This window comes from Bos taurus, chromosome 3 (assembly GCF_002263795.3).
Source record: "Bos taurus isolate L1 Dominette 01449 registration number 42190680 breed Hereford chromosome 3, ARS-UCD2.0, whole genome shotgun sequence".
In the NCBI taxonomy this organism is placed as follows: Eukaryota; Metazoa; Chordata; class Mammalia; order Artiodactyla; family Bovidae; genus Bos; species Bos taurus.
In genome coordinates this window covers 49012702-49034202 of record NC_037330.1, presented here as the reverse complement: position 1 = coordinate 49034202, position 21501 = coordinate 49012702, and the positions used below count along the sequence as shown (strand labels likewise).

General features: G+C 36.0%; 1 protein-coding gene across 1 annotated transcript in view; it reads left to right on the top strand.

The window, feature by feature from the left end:
- The window catches only part of ABCD3 (ATP binding cassette subfamily D member 3), an 89395-nt gene that overhangs the window by 35965 nt on the left and 31929 nt on the right, over positions 1 to 21501 (top strand). The window contains exons 3-7 of the mRNA NM_001105396.1: positions 5960 to 6058; positions 11482 to 11570; positions 19202 to 19271; positions 20626 to 20723; positions 21078 to 21201. Of these exons, the coding sequence (NP_001098866.1) occupies positions 5960 to 6058; positions 11482 to 11570; positions 19202 to 19271; positions 20626 to 20723; positions 21078 to 21201 (480 nt within the window). The remainder of the gene's footprint in view (positions 1 to 5959; positions 6059 to 11481; positions 11571 to 19201; positions 19272 to 20625; positions 20724 to 21077; positions 21202 to 21501) is intronic.

Below are 21501 nucleotides of genomic sequence, written 5' to 3'. Positions count from 1 at the left end.
TTAAGTGGAGTTTATGGTAAATTGTAAGCTTGAGGTATCTTTCTGATGAACAGCTCTTTTAACAGACACCTGTATTCATCAGTTATTTCTTTTTTTGGGTAACAGTTTTATTGAGATGTAATTCATATACCATAAAATCCATCCATTTAAGTGTACAATTTAGTGGTTTTAATATGTTTACAGAGGTATACAGCCATCACCACTATCTAATTTTAAAAAAATTTCAATTCCTTATGAAGAAATTCCACACCCATTAGTAATCATTCCTCATTACCCTCTCCTCCTGTCCCTTGGTAACCACTGAGCCACTGGTCTCTGTTGATTTCCCTATTTTGGACATTTCATATAAATAGAATCATGTGGTAATATTTGGCATTTTGTGACTGGCTTCTTTTATTTAACATGATGTTTTTAGGGTTTATATATGTTGTTGAATGCATCAGTACTTCATTTTTTTTTTTTAATTGCTGAATTGTAATCCCCTGGTGAAGGAAATGGCAACCCATTCCAGTATTCTTGCCTGGAAAATCCCGTGGACGGAGGAGCATGGCAGGCTATAGTCCATGGGGTCATAAAGAGTTGGATACAACTGAACGACTTCACTTTACTTCACTTCATTTCATTGTTTAGATATACCGCATTTGTTTAACCATTAGTTGTGGGAAATTTAAGTGGTTTCCTCCTTTTTGATCATTATGAATTATGCTGCTATGAACTTTCATGCATTCATGTACAGGTTTTCATATGGACATGTGGACATATGTTTTCATTTCTCTTGGGTGTATACCTAGGAGTAAAATTTCTAGGTCATGTGGGAACTCAGGTTGTTGCTTTTAGATAAACATTAAGTCAACCTGCAGGGTCTATGCTGCTGCTGCTGCTAAGTCGCTTCAGTCGTGTCTGACTCTGTGTGAACTCATAGACGGCAGCCCACCAGGCTCCCCCATCCCTGGGATTCTCCAGGCAAGAACACTGGAGCGGGTTGCCATTTCCTTCTCCAATGCATGAAAGTGAAAAGTGAAAGTGAAGTCACTCAGTTGTGCCTGACTCTTAGCGACCCCATGGACTGCAGCCTACCAGGCTCCTCTGTCCATGGGATTTTCCAGGCAAGAGAGTACTGGAGTGGGTAGGGTCTATACTACTAGTCTATTCTATAATATATGTATTCTGTTGCTGTAATTTTTTTTTCTTTTTGGCCACACTACACGGCCTTCAGGATCTCAGTTGCCTGATCAGGATATAAACCAGGGCCATGGCAATGAAAGCCCGGAATCCTAACCACGAGGCCACCAGGGAACTCCTAGTGTGATTTTGAATATAATTCTAACACCTAATGTGTTAGGTGGAAGGTATTATGTACAAATTTAATTTGTCTTCTCTTTCTCACAATTGCTGATAGTATTCTCTAGGTTAGGACAAGAAAATTCCTCTGTGGCATCTCTTAATCTTTTGTTTTTTTGGTTACAGTTTATTTAGCTGTGACTATATCCAACTGTCACAAAATCTGGTCTGTATTTCTCCATTAAGGCCATGATAGTTTTATAAGAAATATCAAATTCCTTTTATTGAGTCATTCTGTCACCATGTATTGATTGAGCACCTCATGTATGCCTGGCATTGGTCTGGTTTTGTGTGTATAGCAGTTAGAAAAGTTCCTACCATCATGGAGCTTATGTCAGCTAATATACTAGTACGATATTCTTGTCAAACAACAAAATTAGAAGGGTTTGATGTGACTCATTCCTAGTAAACTTCTGCTGGCTTCTTGTGATTAGAGTCTCTTGGGTCTTCCTGAGCCCTCATATTAATATCTGTTCTCTGCATATCCTGGATATTGATATCAAATTGCTGCTCTTTAGTTTCCATAGTCTAAAAAATGGGACATTTTATGCTTATCTTGTTATTTCCATCTTCATAGTCTCTCATATGTAAGTTATACCTGAGTCTTCAAAGCTTAGTTATCTTAGTTATATCACTCTCTGTATACCACCATATCTGCAAGTTTTAGGACATGACTGAAACTATTCAGTACATCAGTATTTGTTCACACATTTTAAAATTCTTCCTATTTTTTGTATATTCTAAAAAACATCTACTTGTTTGCTACTTGTATAGTATAAGCAAGATAAATTTAGTTTTAGAACAAATGGTTGGCAAAAAAAGGTTTAAGACAGTGTACATATTGGTACCACATTTGTAAAATTTATAAGAAGTGCACACACGGACATATTGGTAAGATACGTGCCAAATGTTAATAGTTGACTTCTCTAAATGGTAGGTATAGGCTCTGTTTTTGCATGTCAGAATTTTCTAGTTTTTCTACAGTGAATGTGTCTCTTATGAGGGGAAGCAATTAGAATTTTTTTCATTGAAATTTTTAGTCTTTGGTAGGATGGGTTGAGATGAGATAATTTTCATAAGACATGAGATTTAAGGAGAAAAAATTTTAGAGAAGAGTATAAAAAGAGTGTTGACTTTAAAATATTAATTCTTTTAATTTTGATGTAATACACAAGATATAAAATTCAAAATATGTAAAGGTAACTCTGTGCTGGGTTTGGCATTTAGCATTCCCATGCATATTTTTATCCTTTTGAGGTATGTGTTTAGCTCCATAAACACTATGGGTAGAATTATTTTGCTTATTGGAAACTTTTATAAATCAAATCATTGTATTTATTGTTCTACTTTTTTTCAGCATATTGTTTTTTTAAGATCCATATAGACCTAGTTAATTTAACCACTCTGTAGTATTGTCTTGTATAAATATGAGCTGCTTCCTTTTCTGCAATTGTATAGAATCTTCACTGCATAAATTTGCCATGATTTATATAGTATCTCATAATTGATGCACATTTAGGTTTTTAATTTTATAGTATTATAAAACAGTATATGAGTTTTTTCATTTTTTATGTATTTAAGCACATGTGCAGGAATACCTCTAGGATATGTTTCTGAAAGTAAATTTGCTGGATTGTTTTACCTATGACAGTGAGTATACATTGTACATTTTGATGGATACAACATAATAGTTGATTTACAGTTTCTCTAACAATATACAGAGGTGCTTATACTTTGTCAGTACCCTATGACCTTTTATTTGCTATTTCAAGCATGTGTCTTTTTTGTCAACTCTAGTTCATGTCACCTTTCTAAGTTGGTTGACACATCAATAGAATCTCATTGCCCTTTGGCATTGTTGCCTCCTGAATGTCAGGGACATATATATATATATATATATATTTTTTTTTTTTTTCTGAATGCCTTATTACTTTAGCTTCTTAAATGGTCTTTAATGTTTTTTTCCCCCTATGATTTGCATGTCAGATTAAAAAATTACTGGGAAGTTTATAGGTGGGGGAAGTCAATTGTGAATTTAAAATGAATTCTTAGAAGAGACTTGTAGTGTTTATGAGCTGTACTGTCTCTGTAGTTATTTGTATTTAGATGGGTTTCAGGTATGAATTTTATTATGTGTCAGGAATGGTAGAGCACCTTGATATTTCTTCAGCCTTTCTGAGTCAGCCCTCCAGTCCAGGTGTCTGGTGTTTCCTCATTTTTGGGAGTATATAGTTGCCTTCATGGATTCAAATTTAACAAAAATAATAAAGTCAGCTTTCAGACAGCATAAGAAATAGGAGCAGTGACAATAGGAACAGGAGAAAAAGAGGAGGGGAAGTTATACACCAGGTAAAGTGCTAATTACATACCAGGTGCTTCACTGTTACTTTCTTATAACTTTTTTTTTTTAAACCTTCCTCATGGTTTGCCCTAGATCCTTTCTTTAGAGCAGCTAGAAATAGTAGTCCTTTGTTTAAATCAGAGGTGGTCATTTTATCTTGAAATTATTCTAAGGCTCAAGCTAGAAATGGAGAAGGTATTGACTACAGGTGGGATGAAGTGAGGTTGGGAGGCAGTTTAACTTTTTCTTTTTAAGGCAGTTGATGTTATATTGCTTTCTCTTTATTCTTCCTATACTTAGTTTGTGAGGGGGGTGTGAAAGGAGAGATTTAGGTTGAAGTTGTAAAGTTTGGCTTGAGGAGAATAGACTAGCTAGAGTGAATCGACTGTGAATAGGGCATTTTAAGTTTTGCTCACGAGTGTATCCCTATGATTTAGAACAATGCCTGGGACCAGGTAAATATTGAATGAATGAATGCATATACATGTGAATGGAGTATACTTTGGCCTGTGACTCAGTAGGATGAGGTTTATAACCGTTAGAAGTTTGGAAAGACCTGAACTTTGTTCCAGCAGGAATCAAAGGTACATGATAAGTTGATTCTTATCCAGTTATTTCTGTCTTAGTCTTTCTGACCTAACTCCGCACATTCAGTGCCTTCATGTTTTAGTCTACAGTTCTGTAAGCTATGCAGTGACTATTTATTAGGATTATATATATAAAGCACTTAGTACAGTGTCTAACATGTGGATGGTAGCTTATTATTTTAATTCAGTTTACAGACTACTCACAAGGTTTAATAAGATTAATTTAATTAAAGCACATTTACAACAAAGTTTGTTTAATAGAATTTACTATACCATGGCTATTTGTTTATCATGGGCATAGTATCAAGAGCATAGTAGTTAGTAAATAAGTGAGCAGAGATTATGGGAGTTGGGGAAAAGAGCTAAATTGAGGATGAGGTCCTTCTGGAGAGTCTTGCCAGTTCTGATAAGTTTCTTCTGCCCGTTCTTCCAGACAGCCCAAAACTAATAAGGTAAATAATGTCCACTATACCCAGTGCACATCACTTTTTTCTTATCCTTGCAAGTGGTTTGTATCTAGGTTTTCATGGACCAGTGGCAATGAAGAAATGTCTGAGAGTAGTCTCTGTAGCTCAGATGGTTAAGAATCTACTTGCAATGCAGGAGACCTGGGTTCAGTCCCTAGTTTGGGAGGATCCTCTGGAGAAGGGAATGGCAATCCACTCCAGTATTGCCTGGAGAATCCCATGGAGAGAGGAGCCTGGCAGACTACAGTCCGTGGAGTCGCAGAGAGTTGGACACGACCGCGTGACTAACACTACTAGTAGCATGGCTTACTGCTCTTAACTGTCTTCAGTGGTTCCCCTCCGCACTGACAGTGAACTCTGAATCCTGCCTGTGGCTTCAGAGCTCTGTTCTTTGGGGCCCTGCCCACCCCTTCTTCTCTCCCCTTGTTTCCTCTGCTCTGTCATCTCGTGCTTCAGCGTGCACACCAGCTTTATTCCTGAACTGGGTTTTGTGCCTGGTGTTGCCCGTGCTTTACTGCCCTCACCCAAAGGGATCTTTCTTCTCATACTTTTCTGAAGTCATTCTTTTTGTCTTGACCCTGCCTGGACTATCTGTAATAACTTGGTTATTGGTTTATTTTTATCTGTGTTTCCCCTGCTAGAATGTGAACTGAATGAGTAAGGGAACCTTGTCTGTCTGTGAATTCTTAAGGAAGAGAGTGCACATTAGAAATGCTAAATGATAAATCTAGGAATCTAAACGTTTCCTGTACTTGATAGAAGGAAAATTCCTGCTCAAGATTTTTTAAAAATTCTGTTGTTAATCAGGAAGTGGATAATGAACAAACAGTAAGTACCTGACCATTTCTTAGTTGTCCTCTGACCTCATCTTCTACTGCTGTCTCTTGCTCACAGGTCCAGCCAGATTGGCCATTTTGTTGTTAAATGGGCTTTCACCTTGGTATATGGCCCGTACTGTTTCTTCTGTTTGCAGTGTTCTTTTTCCATATATTTTCTGAAGTTTCAGAACTTATCACCTCCTTTTTCAGTTTTTGGTAATATCTTATTTTCTTGAAAGCATGTTTGAATATGAAGAACAGTATAGGACTATATTATATTCTTCAAATACTGTATCCATTTTGATAGTTGTTTATATTGACTTAGATGAAACATGGTTTTAAAATCTTATTTGTTATAGCTATTTAAAAAGCTTTCTTTCTTTCTTTCTTTCTTTTTTAACGTAGAAAGAGGGGAAAAAAGAGCGAGCTGTGGTGGACAGGGTGTTTTTTTCAAGGCTCATGCGAATTCTGAAAATCATGGTACCTAAAACATTTTGTAAAGAGGTAAGTCTTATGAAATTATTGCTTTATGAAACTGTTCACTGTTCACCTTTAATGGTTACATGAGGTCAGAACAACAGAATTATAAAGCCTTTGTTCTGCTACAGGTCAAATATCACTGTTGTTCAGTGCCAGTTTTTAAATGATTTTCTATTGCTTGTGAAATATTATTTTATTATATTTTATGTGAAATACTGGAGTACTTCAGTACAGCTATCCTAAATGGTGTTGCTTTATTATATTGAAGACAAGATTAAATTTAGAAAGATCTTTTTATTACATTAAGATGTTAACAAGTAACATTGATACGAAATATGTTTGAAGGTTGCTTTTTCATATTTGATTTAATGTTTTTAAGATACCTGAATTCCTTATTTTTAGGAAGTGAACTGGTTGTCAGAATAAAGTTTTATTATTCTTTCCTTTGCCCTTCTATCAAGATTATCTTTGTCACTATTTATTATTCTTAATGATTAAAAAATAAAATAATACTGTGTTCTCCATCTTTAATTACCTTACTATTCTCCTTTTGTACAACTGGAAATATTATCACCTTTAACTCTTTCTCCTCTCCATACATACCTGTCATCCTTTTAGTCACTGGTGTCTGCTAATTTTTCTTTCTGAATATTCTTACCTAGATACTACAGTATTTTTAAATTAGCCTCATTTCAAAGAATCTCTCCTTTTAAAATCTTTTCTGCCAAATTTGTCTTCTTCAAACATAATTGTTTCCTACTCTTCACATTTTAAAAATCATTAGCCTTATAATCTAGTGACATCAAGAAAGGGGTAAGACATTAAAGCACTGTAATTCTCAGAGAAAAGACACATTCCTCCGTACACTGGGCTTGCTCTCCTTCCCCTCACTTAGCATCGTGTCTTGTTGACTCTACCCATAAGAAACTCTAAAAAGTAATGTAATAACATTTGTTTTTTTCCTGATTAGATAGAGATAATGTGTGTTTAGATAGTATCACCAACTCAGCAGACATGCATTTGAGCAAATTCCAGAAGATGGTGAAGGGCAGGGAAGTTGGTGTGCTGCAGTCCAGGGATCACAAAGAGATAGACACGCCTTAGTGACTGAACGACAGTATGTGTTTTGTGGAGGAAAGTTGGATATGCACTTTTTAAATCTGCTTCATCCCTTATATTTTAAATGTTTTTTTTTCCCCAAGTATCCTTGAGTTTCTCTTTGATTAGTCCCTTACTTTCCTTTTATACTGTTCTCCATTACTTAGATTATTGTAATCTCTTAATCGGTCTTCTTTTCTAACTAGTCTTTCTTTCTGAAACACTTACAAGGACATTTGGGTTCTTTTATCTTGTAAATCACCACCTGACTTTGCTTTGCTTTTCAATATTATCTACTTATAAGATTCTTCGCTGTTTTATAGCCAGGCCCTGTGTTCTCAGTTTTTAATGACACCATGTTTATGACAACACCCACAACAAAAAATATGTTTTGAAAATAGCTTAATGCTCACTATCTTCTTTGTGAAGGCGCCCCATGTGTCTTCAGGGATAGTTAATTGTTTCCTCATTCCACAACCTACCTGACTTTGACGAATCTTTATTTAAAATATAAGCTTCACTGGAAGGATTTGTGTTACATGTCCCCCTCCCCCTCCATCACTTTATAGCTTAACGTTCATTTAACCTTTTAGCAGGGGTTTGCTGAATATAAAATGAATGTGAGACTCTGGATAGATCAGCCTAACTTGGCCAACCTTCCAGTTCTGTCAAGGTGTATCCATGCCACAGAGCCATTTTATGAATCATCTTTGAGAGACAGAAAAATCCAAGCTTAACCCCAGTTCAAGAAAGTGAAGTAAACTCCAGTAGAAATCACAGATAATTAGACGTAGAGATCGAGATTATGGAATAGATAAAAATACTGCATATGAATATATGGAAGTTCATCTATATCATGAGGTGAGGGACTGCCTAGATCAGGTTGATCTTTAGTTTCTGACATATTCTACAAACCCAGGAATGGAATTATGGTGATTCTAAGGACATCTTTTGCACAAAAATACATTTCTGGATGGTCAGTAGTCAAAAGTTTACTAGATTTTGCTAAAGTGAGCCAAATAAACTTGGTAGTTATTTTGAGAATAAATTAAGCAAAAGTACATAAAATAAAGGAAAATATAAACTGTCTTTGTCTAATGTTACCTTTATTCCTCAAATGATTAATTTAGGAGTGAGACTGTATTTAAGGTCTGAACTAAAAGTTAGCATTATAGTTAGAGTGTCATCTACCGAGAGCATTTATTAAAAATCAATGGGTTCTTCTGTTGTCAGTTTAATACCTAACTTTGAGGTGGTGGGACCAGGTAGGAAGATGGTACCCTTCCTGCCAGCCAACTCTGGGAAACGTTGGGGGAGCAGCTGTCACAACTCAGTCCCATAGACTCTTTTTTGACGTTGTTTTCTTTCTTATGGATTCATTTGTTACTTCTGTGGTTTTGACTCCCTGCCTTGTCTTTGACATTTTTAGTACCTTCACCTTTTTTGAAAACAAGATTTGTTTGCAAAAATTGCAGAAGTCGTAGATGCATTTGCCCCTCAATTTGTAAATTCAAAATCAAACACTTTATCCAGCAAGCATTTCCCCTGCCATACCCCTCCTCTCTGACGTTAGCATCTGTGTTGCTGTATATATTCTTCCAATTTAGAAAGATTAAGGTCGGCTTTGAGTGGGTGTGTGTGGGAATTAGAGACTGGAGTGTAGATTCTTGCCCCGCACACAAGACAGTTACTCCTCACCAGCACCTCAGTCTCTCATCTCTCCTCAGTAATCTATCTCTTCCAGCATTGCTTAAGTAATGTTCTTTAAACAACAGTTTTTAATATTTTGTTCAAGCCGAAAGCTTGCAGTAGTTTTTTAAGCTCTGCTGGATATGATAATTCATGTGGTTTTAATCTATTTTTTATTCTCCATTAAATCTTTTTTTTTTAACTCATAATCCTCATTCTCTTTTTGGTTTACTTGGTTTATTTGATGTATTTCTAATGTCATAACCCTCTTTTGTTACTTCACACCTTCCAATTTGCCATTTACTGCAAGAAGCGATGCAAATATACTTACTTACATTGGTCTGTTTTCTTGTTGTGTGTAAATCTTGCCTTAATAACTAAATTGAAAGCCCTGCTGGGGCAGGGGCACTGCCTATTAAAGGTTTTCCTAACAAATTGAACCAAATTTATTCTACTTAAGCAAAATTTTAGTCTTCAGTATTTGTTGATAACTGTATGTTGGTAGTTGTCATTTTTCTTTATTAGAGTCGCATATTCAAAACATAGGACAATCACAGTACAATGTAATCTAGGTAGTCTAGGTTATACTGCTGGTTTCTGTCATTGATTATGTGAAGGCAAATCATTGACCTGCCTAGGATTCACTTTTTAATGTAATTCTGGTTAACGGTGACCTTCAAGAGGGTTTACACCAAAGGGACCGTCCCCTCCTAGTGCCCCCATCCCTGTAGGGACCCCTCGGACCCATGCCTCTGCAGGAAGCCCTCCCAACACTAGCAGGGACTTGTGTTTCAGTCTCCTGTGGGATCGCTACTCCTTTCCTCTGAGTCTTCAGTTCAATTCAGTTCAGTTGCGTCTGACTCTTTGCGACCCCATGGACTGCAGCACACCAGGCCTCCCTGTCCATCACCAACTCCCGGAATTTACTCAAAGTCCTGTCCATTGAGTTGGTGATGCCATCCAGCCATCTCATCCTCTTGTCCCCTTCTCCTCTCGCCTTCAGTCTTTCCCAGCATCAGGGTCTTTTCAAATGAGCCAGCTCTTCGCATCAGGTGTCCAAAGTACTGGAGTTTCAGCTTCAGCATCAGTCCTTCCAATGAACATTCAGGACTGATTTTCCTTTAGGATGGACTGATTTGATCTCCTTGCTGTCCAAGGAACTCTCGAGAGTCTTCTCCAACACCACAGTTCAAAAGCATCAATTCTTCAGTGCTCAGCTTTCTTTATAGTCCAACTCTCACATCCATACATGACCACAGGAAAAACCACAGCCTTGACTAGACGGACCTTTGCTGGCAAAGTAATGTCTCTGCTTTTTAATATGCTGTCTAGGTTGGTCATAACTTTCCTTCCAAGGAGTAAGCGTCTTTTAATTTCATGGCTGCAGTCACCATCTGCAGTGATTTTGGAGCCCAAGAAAATAAAGTCTGCCACTATTTACACTGTTTCCCCATGTATTTCCCATGAAGTGATGGGACCGGATACCATGATCTTTGTTTTCCGAATTTGGAACTTTAAGCCAACTTTTTCACTCTCCCCCTTCACTTTCATCAAAAGGCTCTTTAGTTCTTCGCTTTCTGCCATAAGGGTGGTGTCATCTGCATATCTGAGGTTATTGATATTTCTCCTGGCAATCTTGGTTCCAGCTTGTGCTGCATCCAGTCCAGCGTTTCTCATGATGTACTCTGCATATAAGTCTTGGTGTGTGCAAAGTTTTGTTTGTGCCCTCCCTAGACTTCCCTGGTGGCTCAGACGGTAAAGCGCCTGTCTACGATGCGGGAGACCCGGGTTCGATCCCTGGGTTGGGAAGATCCCTTGGAGAAGGAAATGGCAATCCACTCCAGTACTATTGCCTGGAAAATCCCATGGACAGAGGAGCTGGGTAGGCTACAGTCCATGTGGTCGCAGAGAGTCGGACACGACTGAGCGACTTCACGTTCACGTTCCCAAGACTGGAATCTCTGTTTCCCGCAGTCCTGTGGAAGTCTTGTGATCAAATACCACTGGCCATCAAGGTCAGATACCCTGGGGATTCCTAATCCCTTTGTTAGATCCCCAGGCTGGGAAGCCTGACGTGGGGTTCAAAACCTTCACAACAGTGGGAGAACTTCTTTTGGTATTTTTCTCCAGTTTATGGATCACCCACTTGGCGGGTATGGGCTTTGATTTTATCACGATTGTGGTGCCCCTCCTACCATCTTGCTACAGTTTCTCCTTTGTCTTTGGACGTGGGGTGTCTTTTTTTGGTAGGTTCTATCATCCTCCTGCCGATGGTTGTTCAACAGCTACTTGTGATTTTGGTGTTCTCGCAGGAGGAGATGAGGGCACATCCTTCTACTCCACCATCTTGAGCTGGAAGCACTTTTTAATTCTGGATGAAAAAGATTAACTGATCTACAAGGCCTTTTCCATTTGTAATATATATTTAAACTTCTTTCAAAATTATATTGATGTATGGCAGAACCAATACAATACTGTAATTAACCTCCAATTAAATAAATTTATATTAAAAAAAATTACCTATCAGTAAAATGTCAGCCAACTACAGTAAAGGTAAAGTAAAGCTTTGAATTTAGAAACCAAAAATCTTTATCAAAGTAATGTTTCTTTTAACTTTCTAAAATGCACTTAATTAATTTACTCTACCTGGTTTATTTTAGACAGGTTACTTGATACTTATTGCTGTTATGCTGGTGTCTCGAACATTCTGTGACGTTTGGATGATTCAAAATGGGACGCTCATTGAAAGGTACTTTTCATCTTCCTCCTTTTTTGTATGAAATACTAACTTGTGTCATATTTAAGCATTATCTTAAGCAAGAAATAGATTCTAATTAGGTATAAATAACGTAAGTCAGATTATGTCTTTGTTCATTTATTTAGTAGATATTGATTGATTGTCTCCCTTGTGCCATAGGCAGAGATAAGGATGTACCTATTAGTGAACAGGAGAGACCCTAGCAGAGCTGGCAGCTTATAGAATGTCAGAGACAAGTAAATGGAAAATTATGGGACACCCTGGTGGTCCAGTGGTTAAGACTCTGTGATTCCACTGCAGGGCCAGTGATCTGGTTCCTGGTTGGGAACTAAGATCCTACGTGCTGTGTGACATGGCCAAAAAGAAAAAAAAAAAAAAGGGAGATGTGCTGTATATTAAATTCTGTAATGGAAACTTAAGTCACCAAATTGGATGTCTGATATTAATGAGATAATGTGAGGAAAATATCAAAGCATTTCAGGGAATAATGTTGTGAATGTTTATTAAACAAAAATTATAAGGCATTTCCTTCAGTTTCTGAAGTTAGTGCTTTGTGTATATTTTTTATAGTCTTTGTACATATTATATTATTAATTGCTGTAATAGATGACTTTGAATTTAAAAACAAAAATAACAGTTGTGATATTAACTTTTATCTGTAAATGAAGGGTTTATTCCTTGTGATAATACCAATTTGAATGTCAGTAAAAAATTTTTTCTTGAAATTTTGTTTCTTGGCATGTAGTATTTTATCAGAAAATTTCTTAAAACATTTAAGATAACTTTTTAAATGACAGTACTTAAAATTTTTAAATGCTCCCAAATTTTGAAGGTTTTTTTTTTCTTTGACATCCTTGATTCCTGACTTAAGAGGATTTGTAGGAGAGGAAGAATGTTTTATGCAGATATTTTCTGACTCCTGTCTCTAGGAAAACTAAGAAGGTTGTCTGCATGGGAGTAAGGCCCCAACCACAGATCTCTGAATGTGTAAATTCCACATGCCTTAGAATACGTGTATGGGTGTCCCGGGGCTTTCCTAGTGGCTCAGATGGTAAAGAATCCACCTGCAGTGAAGGAGACTTGGGTTCAATCCCTGGGTTGCGAAGATCTCCTGGAAAAGGGAATGGGCTACCTATTCCAGTATTTTTGCCTCGAGAATTCCGTGAACAGAGGAGCCTGGCAGGGTAGTCAATGGGGTATAGATGCCAGTATTCAATTCAGGATTCCCTGAATCCTTTGGTTAGCCCCATGGCTTTTTATTTTAATCAAGATAATATATGGATAGCTTAAAAAGTAAAACGTGAATATAGTTTAATATCAAATAACCTTACAGAACTTAATCACAAAGCCATCGATCCTCTGTGATTCCTGGAGCCGCCTGCCCTCTGTTTTTACTGTTTCATCTCTTACTTTGTCTGCATTTCTTTGTAACATACTTACGTTGCTGTCTCTAGATTTTCAGTTTTAGACACTATGTGTGTATTTCTTTATCTCTTAGAAGAGGAGAGTTAGCTCTCTTACAGTCCTACGTGTGTCGATGCTCATTCTCTCAATGTTGTACCACAGTTTTTTGTTCAATCAAAATTTATTGTTTACATAATTTTGATTATTATTTACAGCTGAGCCACATGCTCTTCTTTGGTAGTTTCTTTTACATACAACGTTTTGTTTTTCCTGCCATTTATAAACTGCAGGTTTTTGTGTACATTAATTTTTTGCCTACTTACTAATTCAGCTCAAGCTTATTGTCAACACTTTAAAATCTCAATTTTGTAATATGCCAAACACATCAGATAACTTACTGATTTTTATTTCTATTACCATCCCTCCCCATACCTCTTGTTAGTTTTCTGTCTTCCTGCTCTCATCAGGATTGATTGTGCTTTAGCTCCACTAAATAGCAGTCATGTTTGAATTTACTTTTATCATGATCTTAGGAATTTTATTCATCTTCCTCTCCTGCATTGAATAACTCGTGTCTTCTGGATCTTTGGTTTTCCTCTTCCTCAGTTTACTTTGTCTTTTTGGCAGATGCAGTCTTCTTCTGAGAATAGGTTACAAGGGAAGTAAAATTTTGGGACCTTGTAGGTCTGATAAAGTCTTCTGTTCTCACACTTGATTGGTAATTTAGCTTTATTTATGCATTCTAAATTAGAAATCACTTTTTGTCAGAATGTGGAAAGCATCACCCTATTGTCTTCTATAGGGCTCTGTGGTTCTCAACCCTGGCTGCAGAATAATTAGACTCATCTGGGGAATTTTGAGAACTACTAATGCCTGGGCCTACCCCTCGGGATTCTGATTCAATTAGTTATTCCTTTTTTGAAGCATCCCAGGTGATCCTACTGTGTAGCCAAGGTTAGAAACTACTGATCCAGTTTCCACATTGGATGTTAGGCCCATTCCTATGCTGGTTGCCCACCCTTAGTAGCAGATCTGCTTTTACCCCCTTTGGAAGCTTTATTATTTCTTTATTATTGATTCTGTATTGCTAGGGTTTAGGCATTTCACTGAATGTTAGTGTGAATTTTTTTTTGCATTCCTTGTCTTTGTGACCCTTTCAGTCTCATTCTTCATTCCAAAGTAATTTCTTATGTTTTTAAAAAAGTTCTTCCTCTCCATTTTTTTTTCTTTACTTTTTCTGGAATTCTTACTAGTTGAGTGTTGGACTTCCTGGACTGATCATCTGACTGTAATTTCTCTTCTATATACATCTCTGACATTTTATTGTATATTCTAGGAGATTTCTTTTATCATCCAGTGAATTTTTGTTTTATTTCCAAGTATTGTCTTTTTGTATGAATGTTCATTTTTGGTGGTAGTCATTCTTTCAAGTCTTTGACTTTCACTGTCCTTTGTTATTCTGATCTTTGTCATTCATGTTAGAGCTTTCCTCAAGCAGTCACTCTTGGCTATGTATTCATATTTAACTTGTCAGAAGCCAAGTTGTGGGATTGTTGATTGTCTGGTGTCCCTGAAGGGGATTTGTAGGGAGAGTCTGGCCAGTTTGTGTGTGTGTGTCCCAGTGAGAAATCTTCTAAAGAATCCTAAGAAATCTAAAGAATCCTGAGAAGTAAAGCATTAATATAATTGAAGTATTTGTTTATTGCTGCTAGCACATCAACTTTAGCTAGATCAGTTTCATTGCTAATTTCTCTTTCTGTGAGCTTTGTGCACAAGTAATTTGAGTCCTTTGTATAATTAATATAGAGAAGACTTATATGTCCTTTTACAAACTATAGAATTTTATATATTTTTCCTTTGGCTTTACTTATTATTTAACTGCCATATCTATTAATAAAAATAGGCTTCCTAACTATAGTGTTATTAATTACCTGTGGCAAAAATAACAGGTTACATCCACTGTGAACATTATATTAGATATGTATGTAGAATATGTCACATGATACATATAAAGAACCCTGCACAATCATGGTATAGTATAGAAGATTATTTTTAAAAGGTTTTTCCCTTTTATTCAGATTTTGTGATTTCATGTTTTTGTAACCTAAAAGAATAATTTTTAATTTTCTAAACTAGGGATTTCCAACTTTAATTAAATAGATGCTTATTTTAATTTTCTCAAAGACTGAATGCTCTAGAGAAAATGCATTACTAAGAGTAGTTCAGTTCAGTCACTCAGTCGTGTCCGACTCTTTGCGACTCCATGAACTGCAACACACCAGACCTCCCTGTCCATCACCAACTCCCAGAGTTTACTCAAACTCATGTCCATTGAATCGGTGATGCCATCCAACCATCTCATCCTCTGTCATCCCCTTCTCCTCCTGCCCTCAATCTTTCCCAGCATCAGGGTCTTTTCCAATGAGTCAGCTCTTCGCATCAGGTGGGCAAAGTATTGGAGTTTCAGCCTTAACATCAGTCCTTCCAATGAACACCAGGACTGATCTCCTTTAGGATGGACTGGTTGGATCTCCTTGCAGTCCAAGGGACTCTGAAGAGTCTTCTCCAACACCACAGTTCAGAAGCATCAATTCTTCAGCACTCAACTTTCTTTATAGTCCAACTCTGACATCCATACATGACTACTGGAAAAATCATAGCCTTGACTAGACTAAGAGTAGGTGGTGCATTAATTGGTGATGATAGATAAGAGGAAATTATTGTGTAGCATGAGCCAGCTTATAATTCTGCCAGAGTAATCAACTTGTTAGGTATTCAGTTTTAAAATTTAGTTACGAGATGTAGAAAAAGTAAGAGAACAAAAAATTTTAAGAGTTTTAAGAAGCATATTATTTTCCTGTAATTTAAACTTGCAGAGGTGTTGCAAGAATAGTACAAGGATCTCCTTATTGTGGACTTAAAAAATTACTCCTAACCTAAAAGCTGAGAGTTATGTTTTATTCAGTGGGAATTTTTAGGACTTCAAACCTGGGAGACAGCATCTCCAGTGGCCCAGAGAGAACTGCTCCAAGGAGGCGAGGGGAGGAGCCAGGTTCTATAGAAGTTTTGCAGCAAAGGGCAGGTAGTCTGAACATCAAGAGGTTATTGTTACTTAAAGAAAACCAAATATCCCAAGTTAAGGAATTTAGCTCTTTTCTATGTATGGGAAAATGCAAGAGTCTGGGCTCACAGAAATTCATCATTCCTTTAACATGCACCTCATCTATCTGGGGCCAGTGTTCTGCTTTCACATCCTGAGCCTCCTTTCCTCAGAGCTCATTGAGGGAGCAGCTGCAGTCTGATGGCTGCTAGATGGCAGGTATTCTTTCCTTCCTGAGTACCCTCAGGGCTCAGCAGCTTAACCATCTGTGGTGGCTTCAGTTGCTGATGACTGTGACATCCTTTGTTTACTGATATGACAGGAAATATTCCATTTCTCGTTATATTCTTAACATAACACTCATGGGTTCTAAAGCAGTTGTTTTAAAGTTAATTGTTGAGGTCAGGGGTTTTGAGCAAGAGCCACCCATTCTCCTTGCTTGACCTTGCAATAAACCTTTCTCTGCTCTAAAAATTAAAAAAAGTTAATTGTTAACTTTCTCCTGAATGTTTTTGAGCTTCTGCTGTGCATGAGATATTTGATATTTGGTCAAACTTAAAGTTCTAAGATACTGTGAATTCGTAATATAAAACAATTTGATTTGAAAAAGTAACACGTTTCTTTAACCTGCTACTTAAGCTACATTGTAAGTTTGTCTTTTCCATTTTGACTCTGCCAAAGTGTGTTTAGATTCATATACACTTCTGCTAAAATAGAGTCTCGAAGAGACTTGTTATGATCCTTGATGTGCTTAATTTTAGTGTCCTTTATAACTGATGTCTTTGGAACGGGGCAAATTTTAATAGCATAGGTAGAGGTTGACAGTTCTATGATATGGAAGGTAGTCCTTCATATCTTGTTGCTGTTGCTAGAGAGGAAGAAATTTTCCTGTACTCTCCTGGGTTTTTCTGGCTGATCTAAGAATTAAATTGACATGAGACAGATTAACAGGAGAAAATGAAACAAAATTTTAATAACATATATACATGGGAGAGACCCTGGAGAACTTAGTAACTCTCCAAAATGGCCAAAGCCCTCATCTTAAAGACCATCTTCAGCTAAAAACAGAAGAGGGTGTTAGGGGTAGTGGTTTGGGGCTTTACAGGGGAGACAAGCAATTTACATGAAGACGGAAAAGTAAATGTTTGGTAAACAAATGTTTGTTGGGCCTTGTGGCCCAGACTTAGAGTGGACTCAGAGTGGACTCTGATATCTGATTCGCTCAGCACATTTGGCCCATGTGCTTTGCAGATAAATGTGGTCAGAGCTCTGTCCTGGGAGCAGGCCCTTTTTTGTAAATTCTTTAGGTAGCTAAGGGGAAGGCAAACAAGAAAGGCTTCCTGACACTTCTGTTTCTTAAAAATAATCAGCCTAAAACTAGCCTGAGGCCAAAGAGGTGCATTTTGGCAAATTGTGTTCCTCTATACTGCCATATGCAATCATAAATGTAAATTTTATTTACACCCACTTGGCTGTAAGTAACATTTTAAAATTACCAAACTATCTTAATTCCTATATGTTTTAGAAGTAGTTATGATTGGGACTACTGTAAAATTACTCTTTATTGATGATTATTTTTCTTTTGCAGCGGAATAATAAGCAGAAATAAAGCTTTATTCAAGAAACCATTTTTTAAATTTATAGCTGCTACTCCAATGGTAAACCATTGCTGAATGATGGCATGTGCTTTACCAGTGTTTGATAATCTTGTGTGTTTCACAGCTTGGGCAGCACTAAAGCACTTTGATTTTATGTGAAATTTGGTTCAGTTTTAATTTAAACCTCTAAACTTTTGTACTGTCTCAATTGCTTCTCATCTCTAATATTCTTACTGCTGTAGACAACATTTTTGTGTGGTTCTATTGTAACTTCTTTCTAGTTCAGCTTAAATTTTTTTTCTTTTTAAATTTTTAGCAGCTATGTCAAGATTGGATCATTAATTTTTCTATTGGTCTAGAGTAACATTTCCCAAAATATGTTCTTGGGAATCTTAGCTATGGCGAAGGAAATGCTACAGTGCTACAAAACTATCTCAGAGAGTTTTACAATGTATAATATACTTGAGAGCTTTGAGAGGCTCTTTGGTAAAGAAATTTGTTAGCTTTAACTCAGGTTTTCCCAAATTTCTTTGACCGTGGACTTCTTTTGCCCTAAAAGATCAGTTGATGTTACTTGGCATTATTCACCTACTCCCTCATAAAAAACAAATTATTTCTCTGTCAGTGTGTATCCCAGTCATTTGTGTGTGTGTGTGTGTGTGTGTGGAGCTAGGTTTGAATCATTTAGCACAATTGTTTTTAAAAATATATTTAATTTGCTTTGGGGAATATTAGTATTATTTGGAGAAAGAGTACATGATCAAATTCTGTTTTTGCACTAGCACATTTGGTAGTCAAAGATCCTTTACTTACAATGACATCATGGCTTTCTAGGTTAAAAGTAGCAGAATCCTTTAAATAAATTCTTAGTGGATATTTTAAAAACAGTAAATATTTTAAATAAATTAAAAATAGATAGAAGATCTTGTTTCATTGAAATCCCACTATCATCTGTTTTGATAAAATTTTCTTACAACTATTGCTTTCTTAGTTGTTTTTGCTCTCCAATAGCAGAATTGAGTAGTTGCAGCAGAGACCTTACGGCCTGCAAAGCTAAGAAGGGTTTACTGATCTCTCATTCGTCTGTCTCTCTGCCATTAGTTCATACAAATGACAATCAGTATGTTAAAATATTTAAAACAAACAAATACTAGTTTGTTTTATCCACAGTAATCCACTCCTGGGTCTGTAAAGTTAATTGTTTCACCATATAAAACCCCTTTTGTGACTGCTTAATTAAGCCTGCTGTTTAATTATCATTTTTATGAGGGAAAGAACTAGCTGTCATTCTTATTTAATTTTGCCATTTATAGAGTGATTTCCAGGCAAGCTGTTTAAAATGGTAAAATTTCAAAAGTTCAAGCTTTTGTTAGAAAATGATTTTAGCATCTTTTTTTTTTATTGATTCATTTGATTCAATAAACTTTTCCAAAAATAATTTTAGAGATTTACAGAGTTTTTTTGTGTGTGACAAATATTGCTTCTTTTGCAACTAATGCATTGCATGTGGTGGTTTGCAGTGGTATCATTGGTCGTAGCAGAAAAGATTTCAAGAAATACTTATTCAACTTCATCGCTGCTATGCCTCTCGTAAGTGTTATTTCTTTAAAAATTTTTACATAGAAAAAAATTGCATCTTACTAAAATCTTTTAAGGATTTTTACTTATTAAGTTCTTTAAAGATTTATATGCTAAATTTTTTCAAGTTTAGTTTTGTAACTTATAGGAAATGTATCAATGCAAACCTTTATACTAGATGGAAAAACTTAAAGGAATTATGCTTGGATCAATTTCTTTGCATCATATGTGGGTATGTACAACTGGAGATGATGTTTTCTGACCGTTAGGCCAGAGTTTCTCATAGTAACATAGTAAACAGGATGGAAATAGTATCCCTCCCCAAGCTGTGACAACAAAAAATGTCTTCAGTGTCTCCAAACATTGCCAGATGTCCTGTGAGGGCTAAGGTGAGGTTGTGGAGGCAGTGAGCTGAGGGCAGAAATCCTGGTTGAGAGTCATTGATGTGGGCTATACACTGTTACTTGAACCACTAACGTGATTTAAGTTAAATTGGAATTTATTGCGTGGATTTACTAAAAATAAAGATAAGTGGTCCAAATCATAAGTAATTTTCTTAGCTTGAGTATTTTATTGGCACAATAAGAATTTTAGTATTTTTTGTGTGAGAGTAATAGGGAGGAACTTGATTGTAAAATTTACTTGATTGTAAAATCTAATTATTAGAAAATATGTCAGATTTAATAAAGCTTGAGGATAGTCACACATGGAAATCCTTCTAAAAGAGAAAATTAAGCAGCATTGGTGTCAATCAAAGATTAAGATTCAGCAGACCAGTGTTTTCTTGACAAAATTTTTATGTAAATGTGACTTTAGAACTATGGAAAAATTAATTTTAATATAGTGGTGGAAAAGAGTAAAGGTGACTCCAGAAATAATCTAGAAAATGGCGTTAATTCGTGTAAAACTTGTGGTATTTTTTTTAACAGACGCAAATGTGGTGTGTATAGAATCCCATTAGCTAGGATTGTAGTGCTGGTAGTAGCAAAGAAAAGATATACTAAGCATAAATGTCAGTACTCCTGAAGCAAGTTCTTTACATTGAATAAACAGGTGACAAATTTGGCCTTTTGTTTGTTTATACACACCTTCCCCACCGCAAATAGTTGCAAGATTCTTTTCATAATTAATACTAATATATTTTAAAATCAATTTTCAAGTAAAGGGTAATAGCTAATTGCATTTGATGTAGCATATTCTCTTTGTGTGTTTGGGACTGTTAAGTAAAAACTGAATTATATCAATTCAAACTATCAGTTATTAAAAAATTATAGGATTTGGGGACAAAGCCAATGATAGGAAAATAAATTATGATTTCGTAAGCAGAAATGAAGCAAAACTAATAATGTGTGTTTGTTTGTTTTAGATTTCTCTGGTTAATAACTTCTTGAAGTTTGGGTTAAATGAGCTCAAACTGTGCTTCCGAGTAAGATTAACCAAGTACCTCTATGAGGAATATCTCCAGTAAGTGATAACCTAATTTTATATTAAAAATAAAAATAATACTTATGATAATGAGATATAGAAGTCTTTCTCTTTTATGAGATATGTTTTTCAAGTGAATTGCTCTTGAACCAGAAGCATATATGGAAAGATCTCAACTATTTGGAATCTAATCCTGACTCTTCCATTAACTGGCAAATCATCCTTCTCTAGACTGGGATCTTCATCTCTAAAATAAATTAGGGCAATCTTTAGGTCCTCTTCTAGCTCCAAAGTTTTCTGTTTCTACAAATTTGTACTACATAGTATAACATGATTTTTTTGTTGTTGTTTTTTAGAATCATTTGTTTTAAAATCATCTTCTTGTTATTTTAGAGCTTTCACATATTATAAAATGGGAAATCTGGACAACAGAATAGCTAATCCAGACCAGCTACTTACACAAGATGTGGAAAAGTTTTGTAACAGTGTAGTTGATCTGTATTCAAATCTTAGTAAGGTAAGTGTGTCTGTTTTTGTTGTTAATTTGCTAAATTTTGAATCTAAGCAAATGTATATGATGAACATGACAGCAGCCTATAAGTATTTAATGCTTTTATTAAAAAAATTAAACTTAAAAGCTTCTGCACAACAAAGGAAACTATTAGCAAGGTGAAAAGGCAGCCTTCAGAATGGGAGAAAATAATAGCAAATGAAGCAACTGACAAACAACTAATCTCAAAAATATACAAGCAACTCCTACAGCTCAACTCCAGAAAAATAAATGACCCAATCAAAAAATGGGCCAAAGAACTAAATA